The 17,400-nt window shown below is 47.4% G+C and overlaps 1 protein-coding gene across 1 annotated transcript; it reads right to left on the minus strand.

Moving 5' to 3' along the window:
- Positions 1–612: 612 nt before the first annotated feature.
- On the minus strand, positions 613–16,987 carry LOC101072944 (protein tweety homolog 3-like). Its single transcript, XM_003972357.3, has 15 exons — positions 16,486–16,987; positions 15,523–15,709; positions 10,606–10,802; positions 8,761–8,872; positions 8,469–8,689; positions 8,290–8,385; positions 8,123–8,195; positions 7,919–7,994; positions 7,430–7,485; positions 7,243–7,335; positions 6,948–7,040; positions 6,735–6,871; positions 5,061–5,234; positions 4,019–4,094; positions 613–2,896 (listed from the first exon to the last, which is right to left on the minus strand). Exons 2-15 carry the CDS (start codon positions 15,646–15,648, stop codon positions 2,762–2,764), a joined length of 1,665 nt encoding a protein of 554 aa, XP_003972406.1. The 5' UTR covers positions 15,649–15,709; positions 16,486–16,987; the 3' UTR covers positions 613–2,761.
- Positions 16,988–17,400: the final 413 nt, after the last annotated feature.

Consider the following 17,400-nt stretch of genomic DNA (forward strand, 5'->3'; position numbering starts at 1 on the left):
AGGCGGCGAAAAAAAAGAGACGGTTGTCCGGGTTCAGTATATTAAGCTGATTCTGACATCTGATGGCTGCGTTTGGTACTGCAAACGTATTTTAATTAAAATTGAGTTAAAGAACTGTTGGAACATTCAAAAATGTTGCAATTTCTGTTGCTACTTCACAGGTTTGAATTTTTTTAGGATTCGGGGAGGTTGGGGGTTGTTAAAACTATAAAGCATCCCAGATTAGTCTTGACTTTTAGCGTACACACGCGTCACACTTGTGTTCCTGGTTATCTATTGAAAATGCTGCTGCTGATGGAAAAAAGGAATCTCAAAAACGAATGCTACAATAATTATCTCAGGGAAGAAGTGCTTCAGAGTGCTGCACTAAATTCTAGAGCATTTTCATGCCCAGGCCTTTGAGGGCATAAAAAACGCATTCTTACTGATATTTTTTGGTCCACATGTGCAACCTTCAGCGCAGCTGTTACCTGCCTGCTTTAAAATGGCAGCGCGTTCATGGTCCAGACCTATTTATAAGAGGAAACGCTGAAGCTGCTGGTTTTTGCACATTGGTGAGACGGACAGTAAATGTGTCATTGTAAGAACAAACCACTAGAGGGAGACAGACGCCTCTGTACGTTAAAGTTGCTTTAATTTCTTTTAAAACATTGATTCCAGGTTGAATGATATCTTTACCACAGTTGACATGTACACCATTAATATCTTAGTTAAACCATCAGAAAATCAAAAACAGCCATTAGAAAAACAAGCCCGTCACTTCTGGGCAGAGGTGTAATTGAAGTCCTGCCAATGCAATACACACACACACACACACACACACAAACACGCACGCGCGTTCCACTGCACAGGAACTCAAATACACCTTAATGTCAGGCGTGCAGACGACACTGGAATATTTTTATTAAATCCTTGCAAGACAGGAAGTCATTCACCATTAATAAGAGAAGAAAAATGCTGCTCTTGCTTTTTTCCTCCTACAAAACAGCTAGCTATTGTTTTTAACTTTGATATTTACAAGACAGAAGAATTTTTTTAAAAAACAAGTTGTGATATGAAGACTGCTGTAAGGATTTACAAACATTATGAAAGGCCATTAATCGTCAGTGCCTAGTCGCACAGGTCATACTGTTTTTCCATCAATGGCCATGAAAATCATTATCACCAGAACATTTTGCTTCCTAGTAAAACCACGCGTTAAAGATTGTCTCACTAACACGAGAGGTGGTCGGCGGTTAATAATCACACGTTAAAATGCTGTACAGGAAGGTCGGCTCTAACGTTAGGCTTCTAAACTACATCACCCATGATGCAAATGGTGAGGATGCCACAGGGAGCGTGGGTACTGACAACAGAACAGGTAGGGGATGTAGACAGGAGCTATCTGGATTTATGTACAGCATGAATTTGAGCGTGTGTGTGTGTGTGTGTGTGTGTGTGTGTGTGTGTGTGTGTGTGTATGGAGATGACTTGTGTCAGTCTCTGTAACAGAGTAGCAATCAACCAGCTGCAAGTGTGTCACACACGCATGGGTTCACGAACACGGTTTTTACTGGCTGTACAGAGTTTGAGGGCGGGAGGAATAAACACTGGCAGTATTCCAGGCAGTTTTGCTTCTCCATCTCGCCTCCAAGACAACTTGTGCTTGTGGGTAGAAAAAAAAAGACTGCCAAAGTTCGGCCAAAGTCAACACAATAAAAGCACGGGAAAGAAAAAGAGTCGTTGGTCACAGTATCAATTTTGAAATTTGCAGCTTAAGATAAAACACAAAAAACGCTGACGTTCCTCGATCTGAAACATTTCTTTGTAACATAACAAGAAGACGAGAAGTTGTTACTGCTTTTATATTCCAATCACGTCCCTGAATTAAAAAAAAAAAGCTCATCCATCTCTCTTTAGTCACAGCCGCCTGCTGTAGCACCTGGCAGATGTGTGGTCACATTTTTCCCTCCGTATGTGTTTTTCAAGTGTCCTTCCATGTTCCCTAATTATTTACAGTCTGAGGGAAAACATTCCACTTTCTTTCCCCTTTTCTCTCCTTTGAGACCTCTGGAGGCAGTAGAATAGGACAGAGTCAGGCATCCCTCATGATTCAGTTTATTTGGCACAGGTTGAGCCGTCTTCCATCACTCGTCCCTCGCTCCACCTCCCAAAAATGTCCAGATCCAAGACGAGATTTCGAAGCCACCGGCACGTGTAATGTATGTGCGCGTAAACATACAGGGAGAGAGGCGGTTTTCAAGCTCACGATTCAAGTCTCGGTTAGACGTTAATTTAAAGATAAAGAGGACGCTGCGTCCACCTAAACATGGCTTTTCCGGTTCACAGGTTGGTTATGCGTCGGCTTGTCTGTGCGGATACGAGATACAGCGAGAATATCCACGATAAACACGCAGCACACCACGTTACCAGCAATGATGCAACAGTCATCAGATCTGAGTAAAGCGCATGTTTACTATTTACACGTCTGTACAGGCTATGGATGTGTGTGTGTGTCTGTGTGGGTGGGTGGATGTGTGTGGGTGTAGTGAGAGCTGCCTCCACTAGAGGGCAGTGTACGGGGCACTGTGGAAGGAGGAAGTGCTTTAACCGCTGTGCATTGTGGGTTCTGATTTAGACCATGAGCTTTCGGACCTTTGTGGTGCAATCCTTTGCTGAGGTGCTTGGTTGATGAGTCCTGGCATGTGTGGTGTTGGCGCTCGGCTCGGGTCAGGCCCTTGCTGGGTGCCTCGGGGCAACTGGTTTGGGCTGGATCTAGTCCCTAGTGGACTGAAGACTGTGGTCGGGCGGTGGGGTGAGGCCGGCTGGCCGGGTCCAGTTGGTCATTGGGGACGGAGCGTCGGTTCTGGTCTGGTCGGTTGGTGGCCAGGTACTTTGCTCTCATACTGGAGGTGTACTGCGGCGAGTGGGGAGTGGGCGGGGCAAAAAGAAGGAAACACAGGACGGGTTAATGTTGGAAAAGAAAAGAAAGGAGGGGGAGAAAAGATGACAAGATGAAGATGACAAGTATAAATAAGCATCATAGATAGATAGATAGACAGATAGACAGATAGACAGATAGATAGATAGATAGATAGATAGATAGATAGATAGATAGATAGATAGATAGATAGATGTTTGAACACACAGATACGGTAGTATGAGCAGTCATTTGGACAGCCAGGGGATTGATTACAGACTATATCACATGATCAAGTCAGGATGGTGTTATTGTAAATTAGCGGATGTGGGCCGTAGTTAGTGCTCTAGTTCTGATGTAGTTTGTTAGCCTGCTATGAGTTAGTGGTCTCTTGCCAGCGGCCTATGAGTTGGAAATTTCAGCCGGGTGGTCCGGCGGGGAGAGAACGGGCCGGGTCGGGGCCCCCCCGCGATGGTACGGGCGTCCGCTGCGGTCCGACAGCAGCGGTCATGGGGGGGGGGCGGGGAGACGCGTGCTCCTGTGATGGTTTAATGGTGGGTGAGGGGGCACAGAAACAGAGGACGGACACACCTTAACAGAGAGAATGCACACAGACACAGTGTGGGGACAGAGGGGTGGGGGGGCAGGAAGATTTGGGCTCGTCTGTTTGGTGTTTCAGTAAAAAAAAAAAAAAAGAAGCCAGATTGACTTTGCTGCGCAGCATTTAGCCCCAGAACTGTGACACCGTGTGGAACAACGGCTACAGACCCAGCAGCACCTTTGTTTCTGTTTTAATCCAGACATCCTCTCGTCAACCAGCCACACTTTTGACATGACAAATACATCAGAAATAGAGTGCAACTGTGGGTGGAACCACGCCGTTCTGTGATCCCAGGCTGCCAAAATGACCTTTACAAAGACGGTGCATCATCACGCTCTAGTTTAAGAACACAGTACACTGACAGTGGTGAAGGAATGGGAGGCTATCTTCCAATATCCACACTAGCATCCGGCACAAAAGGCGCCCAAACATCCTCTTAAAGCGTCGCGATTTCCAGCTGCATTGTGGGTACGGGAAGATAGCGGAGGGAGAGTGTGTTCTAGAAAGTGTGCACTTACAGAGGGTGGAGGGGACTCCCTGCCAATCAGGGGGGTGTTCTCACACCGAGGGTTCTGAAAGTTTGCGTTCTGGCTCCTGCATTATAGAATAAGAGGTTACTGTATGCGATCAACGCGCAGCTGGTGCTCAGCAGCCCAGCAGCCGATCTGTGGTCTGCTTGTGTTTATGGCTAAGTGGCCTAAAGGTGTAATCAACAGAGAGGGGGTTAAAAGTCTCTGCTACATCATCCTTCATTACGCTTCACTGGCTCTTTATCATCTGAATTATTTAAGTAGGTATTCAAAATGATGTTTTTCATACAGTAAGGGCACTAAAATGTTTACTCTAATGTCACATCATAAATGGCTGAACTCTAACTGAAACATGCAGTCCAAAGGTATTCAAATGGCGAATATCTACACACTGGACCCTTCTCACTTGGCGCCATCACGGCTTCCTGTCTTGCTGTTGCCAACTCCTTAATATACAACTGTATCATGCAGTGGCAGCTGCTCAGTTTCCTCACATGCAAGCATCTGGAATATATATTTGAATGTTGGAAATACAATCTACTACAAAGGCATGTTGCATCTTAATCACTGAAAAGGGGCATTTAAATGCCTAAATAGGTAAAACTGCCACATGATTCTCAGAATAATGCTCTTATTTCCTGTAAGCAAGCAGTTGCAGGCTAAATGCTCTTTTATTCAGATAGAAGCATTCTTGTGCCAAACTGTAGCAAGCAGGGCATTATTATTACAGGTTGCTATGGTGAGTGCACATCTGATGTGTTTTTGAGAGAGAAATGTTTTCTGTGGACTGATACAGGCAGGCTGATGGGAACAGCAGGCAGCCACTCTTCTATCAGCACAAGGAAGCTGGTGAAGGTTCTAACGTAGCTGACAGTGCGTCAAAGAGGACATGCGAGTCGTACATACAAAACCTAATGAGCGCTCACTAGTGCTGCGCTAGTCTGGGTCATGAGGGGGGCAAGCATCATCTACCTAAGGCAGGCAGTGTATAGATCCTGCTAGCCTTTAGCTAGCGGTGGTGCTAACTCACATGTATTCAGTGACGGGGGCATTGCTGACAGTGTGGGCTGTCGCAGGCAGGCTAGCTTCGCTACCGTAGCTGGAGCCACAGCTGTAGAGACTGGGCATGTGAACGCGGTACAGGTTATCGTGTATGCCTCCCCGCGAGGCGCCCGACTCATCCTCTCCATCTTCCTCATCCGTCCTTCAGTCGGTCAAGGAAAGGGCGGGGCACGAGAGGGCGTGATGAACAGGAGGTGGGAAGGCAGAGGGGGAGAAATGAGATCCGAGAGAGACAAGAGAGTGTAAACATGTGGTTGAAGAGGCGGTCAGGAGAGGGGCAGATGTTCTGGTACAATGATTCGTGTCCTGATACAAACACACGCAGTAAGATCATGTTTTTCAGGCTCAAAGCAGCAGAAAAGGAGGGAAAAGAGCAGGAAGACATCTGAAAAATCAGGTTACAAGTGTTGCACAAGGCTGTGATATTACCACACAACATCCTTGAGCAACACTGTAGACCCAACAAGCTGCTTTCTCACTGCATCATATGAAAATAAAGTCAGACATGCAGCCGTTTTCTTCATGCATCCTTCCAATAACGAGTCACGATATTCACCGTCAATTGGCATTTTTCAAATGTTTTCTTCCTTTAAAGTGCTTCATGCATCACTGAGTGCTCCATGAAACTTAAAGCAAAACATCAAGAGGGTGGAACAGAAGATAATATGGCCAGTTTGGGCAAACTGTCTCTCAGACAAAAAGGTCAAAAATACAAATTAAAAAAAAAAAAGTCCGGCAACAGAAGAGAATGAGGCATTAAATAACGAGCGTGCTGATTTGGAAGTTCTACCTCTGGCAACAGAAAAATGTATGAGTACAAATGCAGACCCTGTTATTGAGAGCAGATCTTACAGGAGGAGTTGATCAGTGCACAGGTTGATCATCGTGGAAAGGCACAAAGGCTGACTGGCTCATCCGCTACTAGATGGGAGTGTTTCACTCTCAACCTTTTACACTTATAAATATAGAAAACATCTCCGATATCGATCACTCGGAACTGCACGAGCCATCAGACGGACCACAGATTTAACACAGTCACACTCAGAGCAGTTCTGCTCTCTCCACACGTTACAGAGGAATATTTGATACGTGCTGGGCCGGATTCTCCCACTTCTGCTGATTCAGGTTACACAAGCTTTGCTCAATTTAATCACCGAACCCCAACAACCGCTTGGTTGTTCTAATGGTTTCTCTAAGGGGATCACATGTTTGACCAGTGATTTGATTTTGTCGATATCCACCATAATTCACTGAAGCCCAAAGCATTTCCAAATCAGGACAGGGAGAGGAGAGGAAGGGACAGAACAGAGGGAGGAAACACAATCAAACCCAACTGTGAGGCTCTGCAGTGGAACAAACAAAGAGTTATGGAAGGAGAAGCCAGACTGGCCATCTCTGACAAGAAAAGAAACAGAAATTCGCAGATGAAAGTAGAAGGGTGCGAATACAGGCAGGGGGGGGGGGGCGCGATGGACACACGTAAACAACCACATGCATATTCAAGGGGCCTTTCTACTCTTAACAGGACACAGACTTGATTTAAATCAAATGATGTTAGAAGGCTTTGTTATTATGTTATCGGTTAGTTGGATCGTTGAGTCTCGCGCGTTTGATGGTGCGTGCGCTGGCGTGTGCGTGTTACCTCTTGCCGGGCCAGGTATGCGGCACGCTGCAGACAATGGAGGAGAACATCAGGGCGGTGACAAAGGAGAAGAGGACCAGGTAAATGAGGCCCTCCACCCCGTCATAGCACAGCCCGGTCAGCGCCTGAACGTAGTCCTGTGAGGCCATGAGAACAGCGGGTTGAGCCGACCCGAGAGGGAGGAAAGTTCGGACGCCGCGTGCCGCGACTCACCATGTGCAGACTGCGGCAGTCCACTAGCGCGGTCAGCTGGTGGAGCCCCACCTCGGTGGAGTTCAGCACTGACTGGATTTGCTCAAGGTTGGCCTGCACACAGGAAGCAGAGAGGCTGCAGCTACATGCTAGCAAACGGAGGCACGCCTGCACAGTCGCACATGCAGACGGCAGCTGAAAAACACACGTGCGCGGCTTTCTTTAACCACAGCTGAGACACGCGGGCCTGCTAATGGAAAGCCACTGATCCATGGAAATATAAAGGAGGACCTACGCACCGCAGCGGCGCACGAACCTTGGTGTTGGCGTGGTCACGTGTTGCTGATCTCAGTAGCTCTGCCACATCATCCTGCATCTCCACCAACGCTTTGTGACTCCCTGACAGCCTCTAAAATAACACGCAGTGACACATAAACAAGACACCAGTGTGAAGGAGGGTTCTTTTTAAATCAAAAGGACACTTTTTGAAGGCTTCTGGTTACCTGCTGGAATGGGTTGAGTTGGCCGGAGCTGCACCTCAGATAATACTGCAGGATATCTGGAAATGTCATTAAATGATATTCAGTGTATGAGGGAGAGAAGGATAAAGAGAAGGGCAGCAACTCCTGGTAAATGGGTTATAAAAACACAAAGATTGCACTTTTTTATTCATTTTATTTTTTTATATCTCAGACAGGCAGCAAAGGAGCAAACCGTGGCTTTACGCTGGACTGCTGATGCGTTAAAATCAGCAGACACGGCGCTAGAAGAGCTTTTATAAAGCAGAGTGTCATTCTACCGCAGTCCCTTTGGAGATAGAGTCAGCCGCGCACACACACACTCGGTTCTTAAAATAGAAGCGTGGTGTCAGGGTGGGAATCAACTGTCAGTGTTGAAACGTGGATCTTTTTAAGATGTTTCAGGTTTTCATGAATGTATGTGGAATCTAGATTCTGCCACATCACCGCCTGCCTGTTTTCCTGTCTGCATACCTTGGTTGATGACAGCATTTTCCTTTGTTACCCTGGTGACGTAGGTATCCGGGGAAGCGCAGAAGTCGCTGGCCGACTGTAGGATGACAGAGCACACGACAGGCTACAGCAGCACCCACACTGAACGCACCAGCTCGAGCTGTGAAGGGATTACATCACTGCGGAGGAAAAGGGCCTCAGCAGTGTTGCCATGGCGACACTTACACCAGCAACCGCAAGTTCCAGGCCGAGAGAACCCCAGCTGATGATGAGAGTCAGAACCCCAAGCAGACAGACGCTAGAGAACAAGCAGAAAACCCAGTTTTAATCTTAGAAGCAGAAATGACGTCCGGAATCGACGTGATTGGTCTGGATGGAGCGGAGCGTCGTACCCAATCAGAGTGCTTCTGGAGTTACGGATCAGGCCAAACAGAACAAGGAGGCAGATGAGGACATCAAACAGCAGTAGGCCGAGGTACCCCAACCACCTGTAAAAGGACCACATTTGTCCCCCACTCAGTCCCGAGTCACCCTCTAAGACTTGTGCATCACGACTCCAAACATCCCCAACCTGTAGAAATCAAATGTCTCCATCTTCTGAGCCAGGTCCTCCAGGGAAACAGCAGTGTTGGACCAGAAGGGCACGTCCGCTATGAGTCTCACCAGCTCGTCCAGTTGTCCCTGCAGCTTTTGGACGATGGACACGTAATCCGTCTGCTCTTTGAAGGCCGTCTCCAACTGGACCAGGTTCTCCTCTACAGTCTGGTTTAAGGCTAAGGAGCTGTCTGACACCTGGAGGGGTTAAATACCGCAATTACACACATTTCATTGGAATGTGACAGCAAAATCTGCAAGAAAATCACCAGTTTCTCAACACCGGATATGGTGTGGTTGGCATGGCGGAGGGAGTACACCACACGACTGGCCCCATCGCTTGACTCCCCGTTTCCATAGAACCCTACAGCAATGCCAGCGCTGGGAGGCAGGAAACAGGAAGTGCCATGTGTTAACACAATGATTAATTCAGCCATCAGATGGCATTCATTTAATCAATATGGATGAATGAGCTCAATCATCCCCCTCTTTCACTCTCTCTCTATCTCTCTCTCTCTGTCTCACACGTGCCAAAACTGCAGCAAAGGCAGTTATTGTGTGCAGTTCCGCTTTTAACCAACAGTAGGCATCAGTGAGCTCGGCCCCGCTTTGGCATCGTTGTCAGACTTGAGGCAACCACAGTGTGTGTGTGTATGTGTGTGTGTATGTGTGTGAGAGAGAGAGAGGGAAAGGGGGGGGACTACACAATAATTAGGTCAGCAGACTGAACATAATGTGATCCTTCTGCAGCGCTGCATCCACTTTCACACACAGCACATGCAACAATATCGAAGCTTCTTTGTCCCGACGCCCTTTCTTTCTTCAAAACACTCACGCTTGTGTTAACCAAACACTCAGCAACCACACGACTCTAAAAATATCTCCCTTTACACTGCACCACATCTAAAACTCTTTCCCCCACACAGCCGCTGCTTTACCCCCTGTACTGTAAAGCTCTTGCTGCCTCCTTCTTTCCCTTTGTGTACTGTACAGTATGCGCGTGCGCGTGTGTCTGCGAGTGCACCCTTTGTTCTGATGATGTCTGAAGAGTAGCACCAGGCATGATGAGGGGTTTTTATAGCCGTCGTTATGGCGATTAATTCTAGTCCATTAGATCTTGAGTATCCTACCACACACATGCACTTTAGGAGTGTGTTGGACATAAAACAGGAAGTGTTTACAACACAACATTAGTAACAGAAAATCAAAGCAATGAATATTTCTACATCCATCCTTTCTTCCTATTATGTGTTGGCAGCCTCCATTTAATCTACATTTGAGCTGTGAATCCTCTCCTCCCTGTCCTGGTTGCTCATCCTCTCCTCCATCTCAACCTTTCCTCTCTCCTCTCCCGTGCTTCACCCACCCAGCCTGTCCAGCTCTCTCACTGGTCGAGAGACATCACCACTTCAGGATGTGCCGTGAAAAGTTGGATAAGTTCTCTGACTGACAGCAAACAGGAGCTGCTGCTTTAAGCAAAACATGCTGCACCTGCACTGGACAAAAGGAGGGAGTCCACATGAGCCAGAAATAACATATGATGTCATGGTTTGGTTTTGATCACATGACTGCCCCAGAGAGAGAGGGGGCATAGCAAACATTCAAAATGAAATATTATAGCCAATCATAAAATATTAATTCGAGCCAAAAACCCTCTTCAGCACTGAGTCCCACTCAAACACAGATGTAGCTCCCCTTGACTGTATTATTCATTCCTCATCTCCGCATCAAATCTGCTTCTGTCTCCATGGCAACATTTCTAGGCCGGGAAGAAGATGAACATGGAGACGTAATAAATAACAGAGTGGAGATGAAGAGAAAAGGAAGAGGGGTGAGAAATGTCAGGAGAGGGGAAGAAGTTAGTGTGTCTCTGTGTCTGCTGCCGGGAGGAAGGGAGGGGGGGTCACATGACCGAAAGATCTGAGCTCTCAGCGGCAGAAAAACACCAGCTGAGAGTAGCAAACTGGCTGGTTTCCACAACAGCAGAGCTGGGACATTTCAGGACAACTCAACAGATCTGGGTACAGTTGCTATGGTGACAGAAACAGGAGCGACCCTGTCACCGACTGGTTGAATCAAAGCGTCGTCTGCTTTATCTGAGGAGACGCTCTCACCTGCAGACGAGCGTGGCGATGATGACGCACCAGGCGGTGCAGCAGCAGTCGGCGCTGGGCTGCTGCGAGTGTGAATGGGAGTGCGTGGAGTCATCGCCTTTGCGTCGCCGGCAGCAAAGCCAGAAGGAGTAGAACAGGAGGAAGAGGAGGTCCAGGGCCAGACACAGCAGCGCCACGGCGCTCAGCAGCAAAATGGACTGTCCAGAAACAAAAGGCACAACACCATTTAAACAGTGTCAGGATGTAGATACACCATGTAAAAGAGCTGTGATCATCACGGGGTAGAGGGCAATTAAGGAAGTGGGCTCAATATACAGGAAGTCAAGGAGCAGAAACCCTTTACCTACACACACCACATGAGCTGCCTTTTCCTCTGCAGACAGATGGATGCATGCAGACACAACCGATACCTGATACCAGCAAACAGCGTTTGTCTGACTGTTTGATGGATCACATGAACGACACATTTGTACAGCATTTCGCTCTCTCGCAAACACACGCACAAAGGAGATGCTGCTGATGGGGAGCTCTATGCTGCGCACCCACCAGACAGCTCAGACGCCCTTTAACAGCTTTGAAGTGTACAAGAAGGAAGGGGTGGGGGGGCAGACAGAAGGAGGGCTGGGGGGAAGGTGGGGGTGCAGCTGTGGCAATGAGAGAGAGAAAAAGGGAGAAAACTAAAAGAATAAACACAGAGATGGGGGCTGTTAGAGAAATCACACACACACACGCAGCAATGCTATTTTTGTCCCTCGAGGGTCGACTGGAAAAGCCATCACACTGCAGGACTTTACAGAGACAAAGGCACGTTTCTGGAGCGCAGGCATCTACAGCTCCTGCTAAAAGACTTACAAACACATGTTCTGCTCTGTAACAGCGAGCGGCTGACATCAGAGATGATAACAAAACCTCCCCCCTAAGATTCTTCCTGCCTTCTCCGGCTTCTGAACTGCTGGTTTCTGCACTGACCTCAATTTTCCCCAACTGGCAGCCAGCTATTTCCTCAGCCTGCGGCGGTTTTTGAACTTCGACTACGAGGGCTGTATGCTCAGATGCAAAGTAAAACTATCGATTTCCTTTCCTTTAATATATTTATGGATGAACCATCATAAGAGCCGGAACCGGGTGCGTAAAAATTCAGTTGGTGCTGCTCAGCTGGTGACCTGATTCGTTGCGCAGCTTTGTCATTTGACTGCTTCTTTTACCTTAAAATTGTCACGGTAACGACAATCTGATCCATCCTGTCATGTCAGAGGAATGACGGGAAAATGTCAGTTCTTTTTAGAAGCAAACATTAAAGGTCCACAATCTTCAAGCAGACGCGTGATGATTATGTTGATCTTGTTCCCCAACTCGACTTGCACATTAACTCAAGACCCATCAATAAGCAATGAGGGTAGCATATCAACAACTGTTGACTCTTTATGCATCTCACAGTATTACTTTATCATTAAACCCTTTTAAGCAGTCACAACAATGTGATATGTCGTCTTCCTGTCCAACAGGTTAACAAAGATTTAGATCAATCCTATAGATTTATGGCCTCTGGTATTAGCGTGTTATTATCTGCAGGCTTACTGGTAAAGAGCTACAGTAAGCACACATCTTAGGCACTTTCAATTCATGCACAGGCTTAAATAATAAAGAGTAAAATGCATTAAGCTGTACAGAATAAAGAGTGTTGTAATGACACCCATCCATCCATCCATCATAAATCAGGACACAACAATGACAGGATGACACAGATACAGTCGTGACACATTAGCGTCAGTGACTCAAAGTCTTAATTTATTACTCATTTCAGCATAAATTTGTGTAAAATGCCAATAGATGGTACCAGAACTGACGAAATGAACAGTTGAATTAACATTACTTTTTTTGGTCATTAATCTTAAACTCAACCGCTGTTGATCAGCACAAACAGGTTACAGTTGAGAAGACTACGAATGCAGGTGAAAGCGGATGAGTTGCTTGCACGAAGGCGCATATCCTTCAACAATGGCCGGGCCGAGACTGTTGATGTTTGCCAATGTCTGCCATATGGCTTACAGTTAAACTTCAAATCAGATTGAGGGCCTCCAACCTCTTCACCCTCCCCTTCACCGCGTGTATGATGGCCACAGGATTATCGGTTGGGCTGACAAACCATCAGAGCAGATTAAGCGTGGATCAATTAGCCACTAATAAACACTGTGAGCCTGGTCGAGTCTGTGTGTTTGTGTGTGTGTGTGTGTGTGTGTGTGTGTGTGTGTGTGCGCGCGCATCTCTGCTGCTGGATCAGCTTACAGTCTGGAGGAGGGGCTGTGTGTTAAATGCCCAGGCACAGTGATCTACTTTCAATCTGTCCATTTAGGTGTGTGTACATGTATGCCCATGTGTGTGTCTGTGTGTGTGTGTGTGTGCATGTGTGTGTTTGCACTGCCAGGATCAATCATTTCCTACTACAATGAGTTGTCCTTGGACTCTCCCTCTCAATGGCAGGAGCTGACTGACCCGGAGTTCATTCTCTTCTTGTTCACCTGGACTATTGGCCTAAAGAGCGACTGACACACCACCAGACGAACGCCGACCGCTGTTGTTTCTTGGTTAAGCACGTCAACAGATGAAACCTCTACTGCAGCACGCGGCTGAAAGAAGTAATTAAAGCCTTATTTTCTGCAGCTGGAAACACACACATGTTCCTGCAGGTCACATGTTTCCTCTAATATTCTGCAGCTGTGAAGCTGTGGCTGGCCGCTGACAATGCAAGTTTACTGGAGAGGAAGGAGACCAAACTGCGCACACACACACGCACACACACAAGCTAGACCAAAGTCTCGCAAAATGTTAGGGGGGAAAAAGGCTCTTTTTCAGCAAAAGAGCAAAAAAAAACTCTGCAGAGTCAGCATCCTCTGTCACGTCAGCAAAGCAACGGCATGAATGCTAAAGAGTTAAGTGAGTGAGTGAGTGAGTGAGTGAGTGAGTGAGTGAGTGAGCGAGCGAGCGAGTGAGTGAGTGAGCGAGTGAGTTTTGAGCAACTCTAAAGCCTACTGACTGAATACCTGATCCGAATCACATCTGAAAAACAAACACCATAGGGAAGTGTGTAAGTCGCTGGACTCGTTGCACTGACGGATGGGTTGGGGGAGTGGGGGTGGGGGTTTCTCAGCTGGATGAGTGGATGCATGAAAGCCTTTGGGACACACACACTGAATGATCTAAAGAGAAGCTTCAGTGAAAGAAAGAAAGCATTCTTTCAGCAGGGGACAGACCGCCCCTTCCTTCACCCACCTCCTCCCCAACAAGTCCCCCCATCCAATTCAACCTCCTTCGCACCCTCTTCTCACCCCATATGTCTCCCCCCACTCCCCCGTCTAGCCAGAATTAATGATTTCACCCTGAATGGGACCCCCTTTACCCTTTATCTATCGCTCTCTCTCTTTCTCTTACACACACACATTCGCGCGCGCACACACACAAACCCTGAGGAAGATCTGTGACCTCACATCGACAAATAAATCTAAGTGCTAAAAATGCACTGACACAGAAAGTGCATGTGACATATATAAATACAGCTCAACTCCCGTACACACCGTCCATGTGCAGACAAACATATGATATTATATGGACACGCAGGTCTGCCGGGATGTAAAAGAGGTCTTTAAAATTCCAGCAGTCACACACAAACACACAAAGAGCCTCAGTCAAACACTGAATAGTTGCAGGAAGTAGCTGTTTGGCAATTTAAAACCACCTCCCGTGGCTCATGGGAGCTCCTCTCTCTTGCCTCCCATCAGTCCCTCTTTATCTGTCTCCCTCCTCCTCCTCCTCCTCCTCCTCCTCTCCACAGTGGCGTCTCCCTCCCTTCTCCGCGGCCGCGGGTGTCTTCCCACGCTCAGCTCTTGCCCTCCAATCCTCCTAAGTCAGCGACTGACACTGAGGGGCGAACACGCTGCAGCGAAATAAATCTGGGATTCAGAACGATGGTTCTTGGCTGGGCGCTCGCTGGCAGCTGCTTGTGTTTTCTGGTGCAGAGACCCCAAAGTCACCTTGTTAGAGGATTCAAATGAAATGCAGCAAAACCTCCCTTTTTTGGGAGGGGAGTTTCACACTAAAGCAGAGATCCCTGAAGCCACGCATCAACTACATACACTGCATCAGAGAAGAGGATGAATTAATTGTTCCATTAACGCGTGTCATGAATCAGAGCCCCGATGGCTCCGACCTTCTGTTCCTGTAATGGTCTGCTCCAAATCCAGCTCCTGGAGAAGGAGCAGTGGCAAGGAGAAGGTCCAGGCTCATTTACAGAAACTGTAATACAGAGCACCAAGTGCACACAATGAGAAATTCAACTCACAATTCTTCCAATTTATCCCTGAAAATCTGGGATATGGAGTTGCTATGATTCCATCAGAAGCCAGATCCTGATTCTGAAGACATCCAGAAGGTCTGGGACTCGTCAGACCCGATAAGTGGCAGCTGAAAAAGTTCTGTGCAGAAATATTGACGGCCAACGTTGAATATTTGACGGCTTAAAGCTTTGACTCATCCACGCGTACGCCAACGTCGCAACTGTGCAGACGAGTTGGTCTCGCGGGTGCACACTTCTCAACAGCGATTCTTCGTTCATCTACGGTTCCTAAAGCTGTTCTGGTCTTTCCCCCATCACTGAACCACGTTTATTTCTGCAATATGTGAGCAGGACGGGGATCGGCATTGTGACTGAAGGATGTTTTAGGCCTCAGAGACCATCAGTGCAGGGAGACACGCGACAACTTTGTGGTTTCGGGACAGCTTTCGCCACCATTTGGCCACTCTGCTGGGAAAACAACAGTGTGGGCAGGCGGCGGGAGGTGTGATAAGGTGATGCCGAACGATGCACAAGATGACACATTCCGAGTGGGAGGTAATTATTCCCCCCACCGGTGCCTGTTTTACCTTCTGGTACTCCGAGTCCTCCGGCCTGAAGTCGCTGCTCACAATCTGGAATTCCATGTTGAAATGGGGCAGCCGGTGAAGCAGGTTGACCCACCACGGCGGGGAGTAATTCACCACGGCAGCCATCTTCGCCCACCTAGCTGTCAGCGGTCACGCCGCTCTCGGGTCCAAAATTCTCACGCGGAGACTGTGGAGAGATGCAGGAACATTAGGTTGTCTGGTTATTACTGGTGACTAACATGGATATAACAGGAAGTTGGCACAGGAAAATATAAACCAGAATATGTAGCTTTGCCTCTTTCAGTATAATAATATTGATTTTCACAATAATGGCTAAAAATAAGTGTCCTTCAACTCTTTTGTACTTTTTCTTTCTTCTATAAAATCTTCATTGGCAGTGCAGACATGCATGTGTTCAATCCATTTGTCGTGTGCACTGTCTCTTTATGATTGTTGGAGCCATCAAAGGCTTTAATTCACTTACTTCGACTATTTTCCGTTTTAAGGTTTTCCTTGAAACTTGAAAAACAGCATTTTTCAACGCATTCTATTAACTGGACTGCATGTGAGGTCATGCGGTATCTATACATATATACGGCATACTGGGCAGTGCTTGCCATCCCATTTACGCCCATAACACCAAACGCTGGTTTTCGTGATTTAAAAAATGTTATGAGAGCAATGAAATGGCCGTTTTATCTAATCCCAGACAGGCACGACTCGGATATGGCAGTTAAATCGACACTATTCCAGAACACTGCAGCCAAGGAGAATCGTTTATATTGCATGCTGGGGGACATAAATTGTTAGCGAGATGCGGATTAGTTGGCATTAACCAGCTTTGTTCGTTAAAACTACCGCAGTCTCCGTGTAGTCAAGGCAACGGGGGTGGAAAAGGAAAGAATTCACTTAATGTCTGCGGGCACAAAAAGATTCGGTGCTGGAGAAATGATTGAAACTCACCGAGCGAAGCCAAAGCGGATGCAAACTCTGGGTTAATGCGGTCCCGACGGCCCAGGCCGGTGTGTATTTCGCCTATTGTCTCGGCTGATCCGGCGGTGAATGCGAACGTCGCCGCCGCACCGAGCAAGCTGCAACCACCGAGTCGGCTGCAGTCCCAACCGCATCGAACACAGCCCAGCCGCGGTCACATTTCACCGAGGCGCCGTGCGATGGTGACCCCCTCCTGCGAGGGGAGACGATGCAGCTGCGGCGGAATAAGGGTTAAACTCGCTGACCCTCAGCCCGGGATCTGCTCTTTAAATCGCGCTTTTTCACCGCTGCTCCTTCCGCCGTAGTCTCTCGCCGGAATTTCTGCACCGCGCTGTTCCCACGCTTTGACCGCGGCTCTTTAATTAGCTGATATTGGTGAAGCGTGAAAGAAACACGGTGTTTAAAAAGCCCTGGAGGACGGGGCTTTGCGGCAGCTCTGTGAGTGCGTGCGGGTGCGGGTGCGTGTGCGAAAGAGAGAGAGGCAGAGATGCGCGAGAGCGCAGGGAACGCCCCCTACCGTCGGAACAGAGACAGTACTAGTTAATAAATTATACTTTTGTGAACCGAAGATTTTTATGTCATTGTTCGATTTGATTTTTTTTTTTGTATCTGTCAGACGTTCTTAAGAGCTTTTAAACTTCAATTTTCTATATGAGAAATGTAATATTTATATTATGGTCTGTTTTTTGGCTAAAATCCTAATTGGCCCTTGAGTAAGACACATTTTTAATTGTGTTGGCTTCTCCGTCATTACGCTTGATAACCCAGCCTCTGTTTAAATATGAAGGTATGGCGAGGAGGCAAAAACATAAACACTAGAAGTGAAACAGTATTCTGTAAACGAACAAACGCACCTAAAACAACCTGAAGAACAAATCAACAAAA

Source organism: Takifugu rubripes, chromosome 17 (assembly GCF_901000725.2).
Source record: "Takifugu rubripes chromosome 17, fTakRub1.2, whole genome shotgun sequence".
Classification (NCBI taxonomy): Eukaryota; Metazoa; Chordata; class Actinopteri; order Tetraodontiformes; family Tetraodontidae; genus Takifugu; species Takifugu rubripes.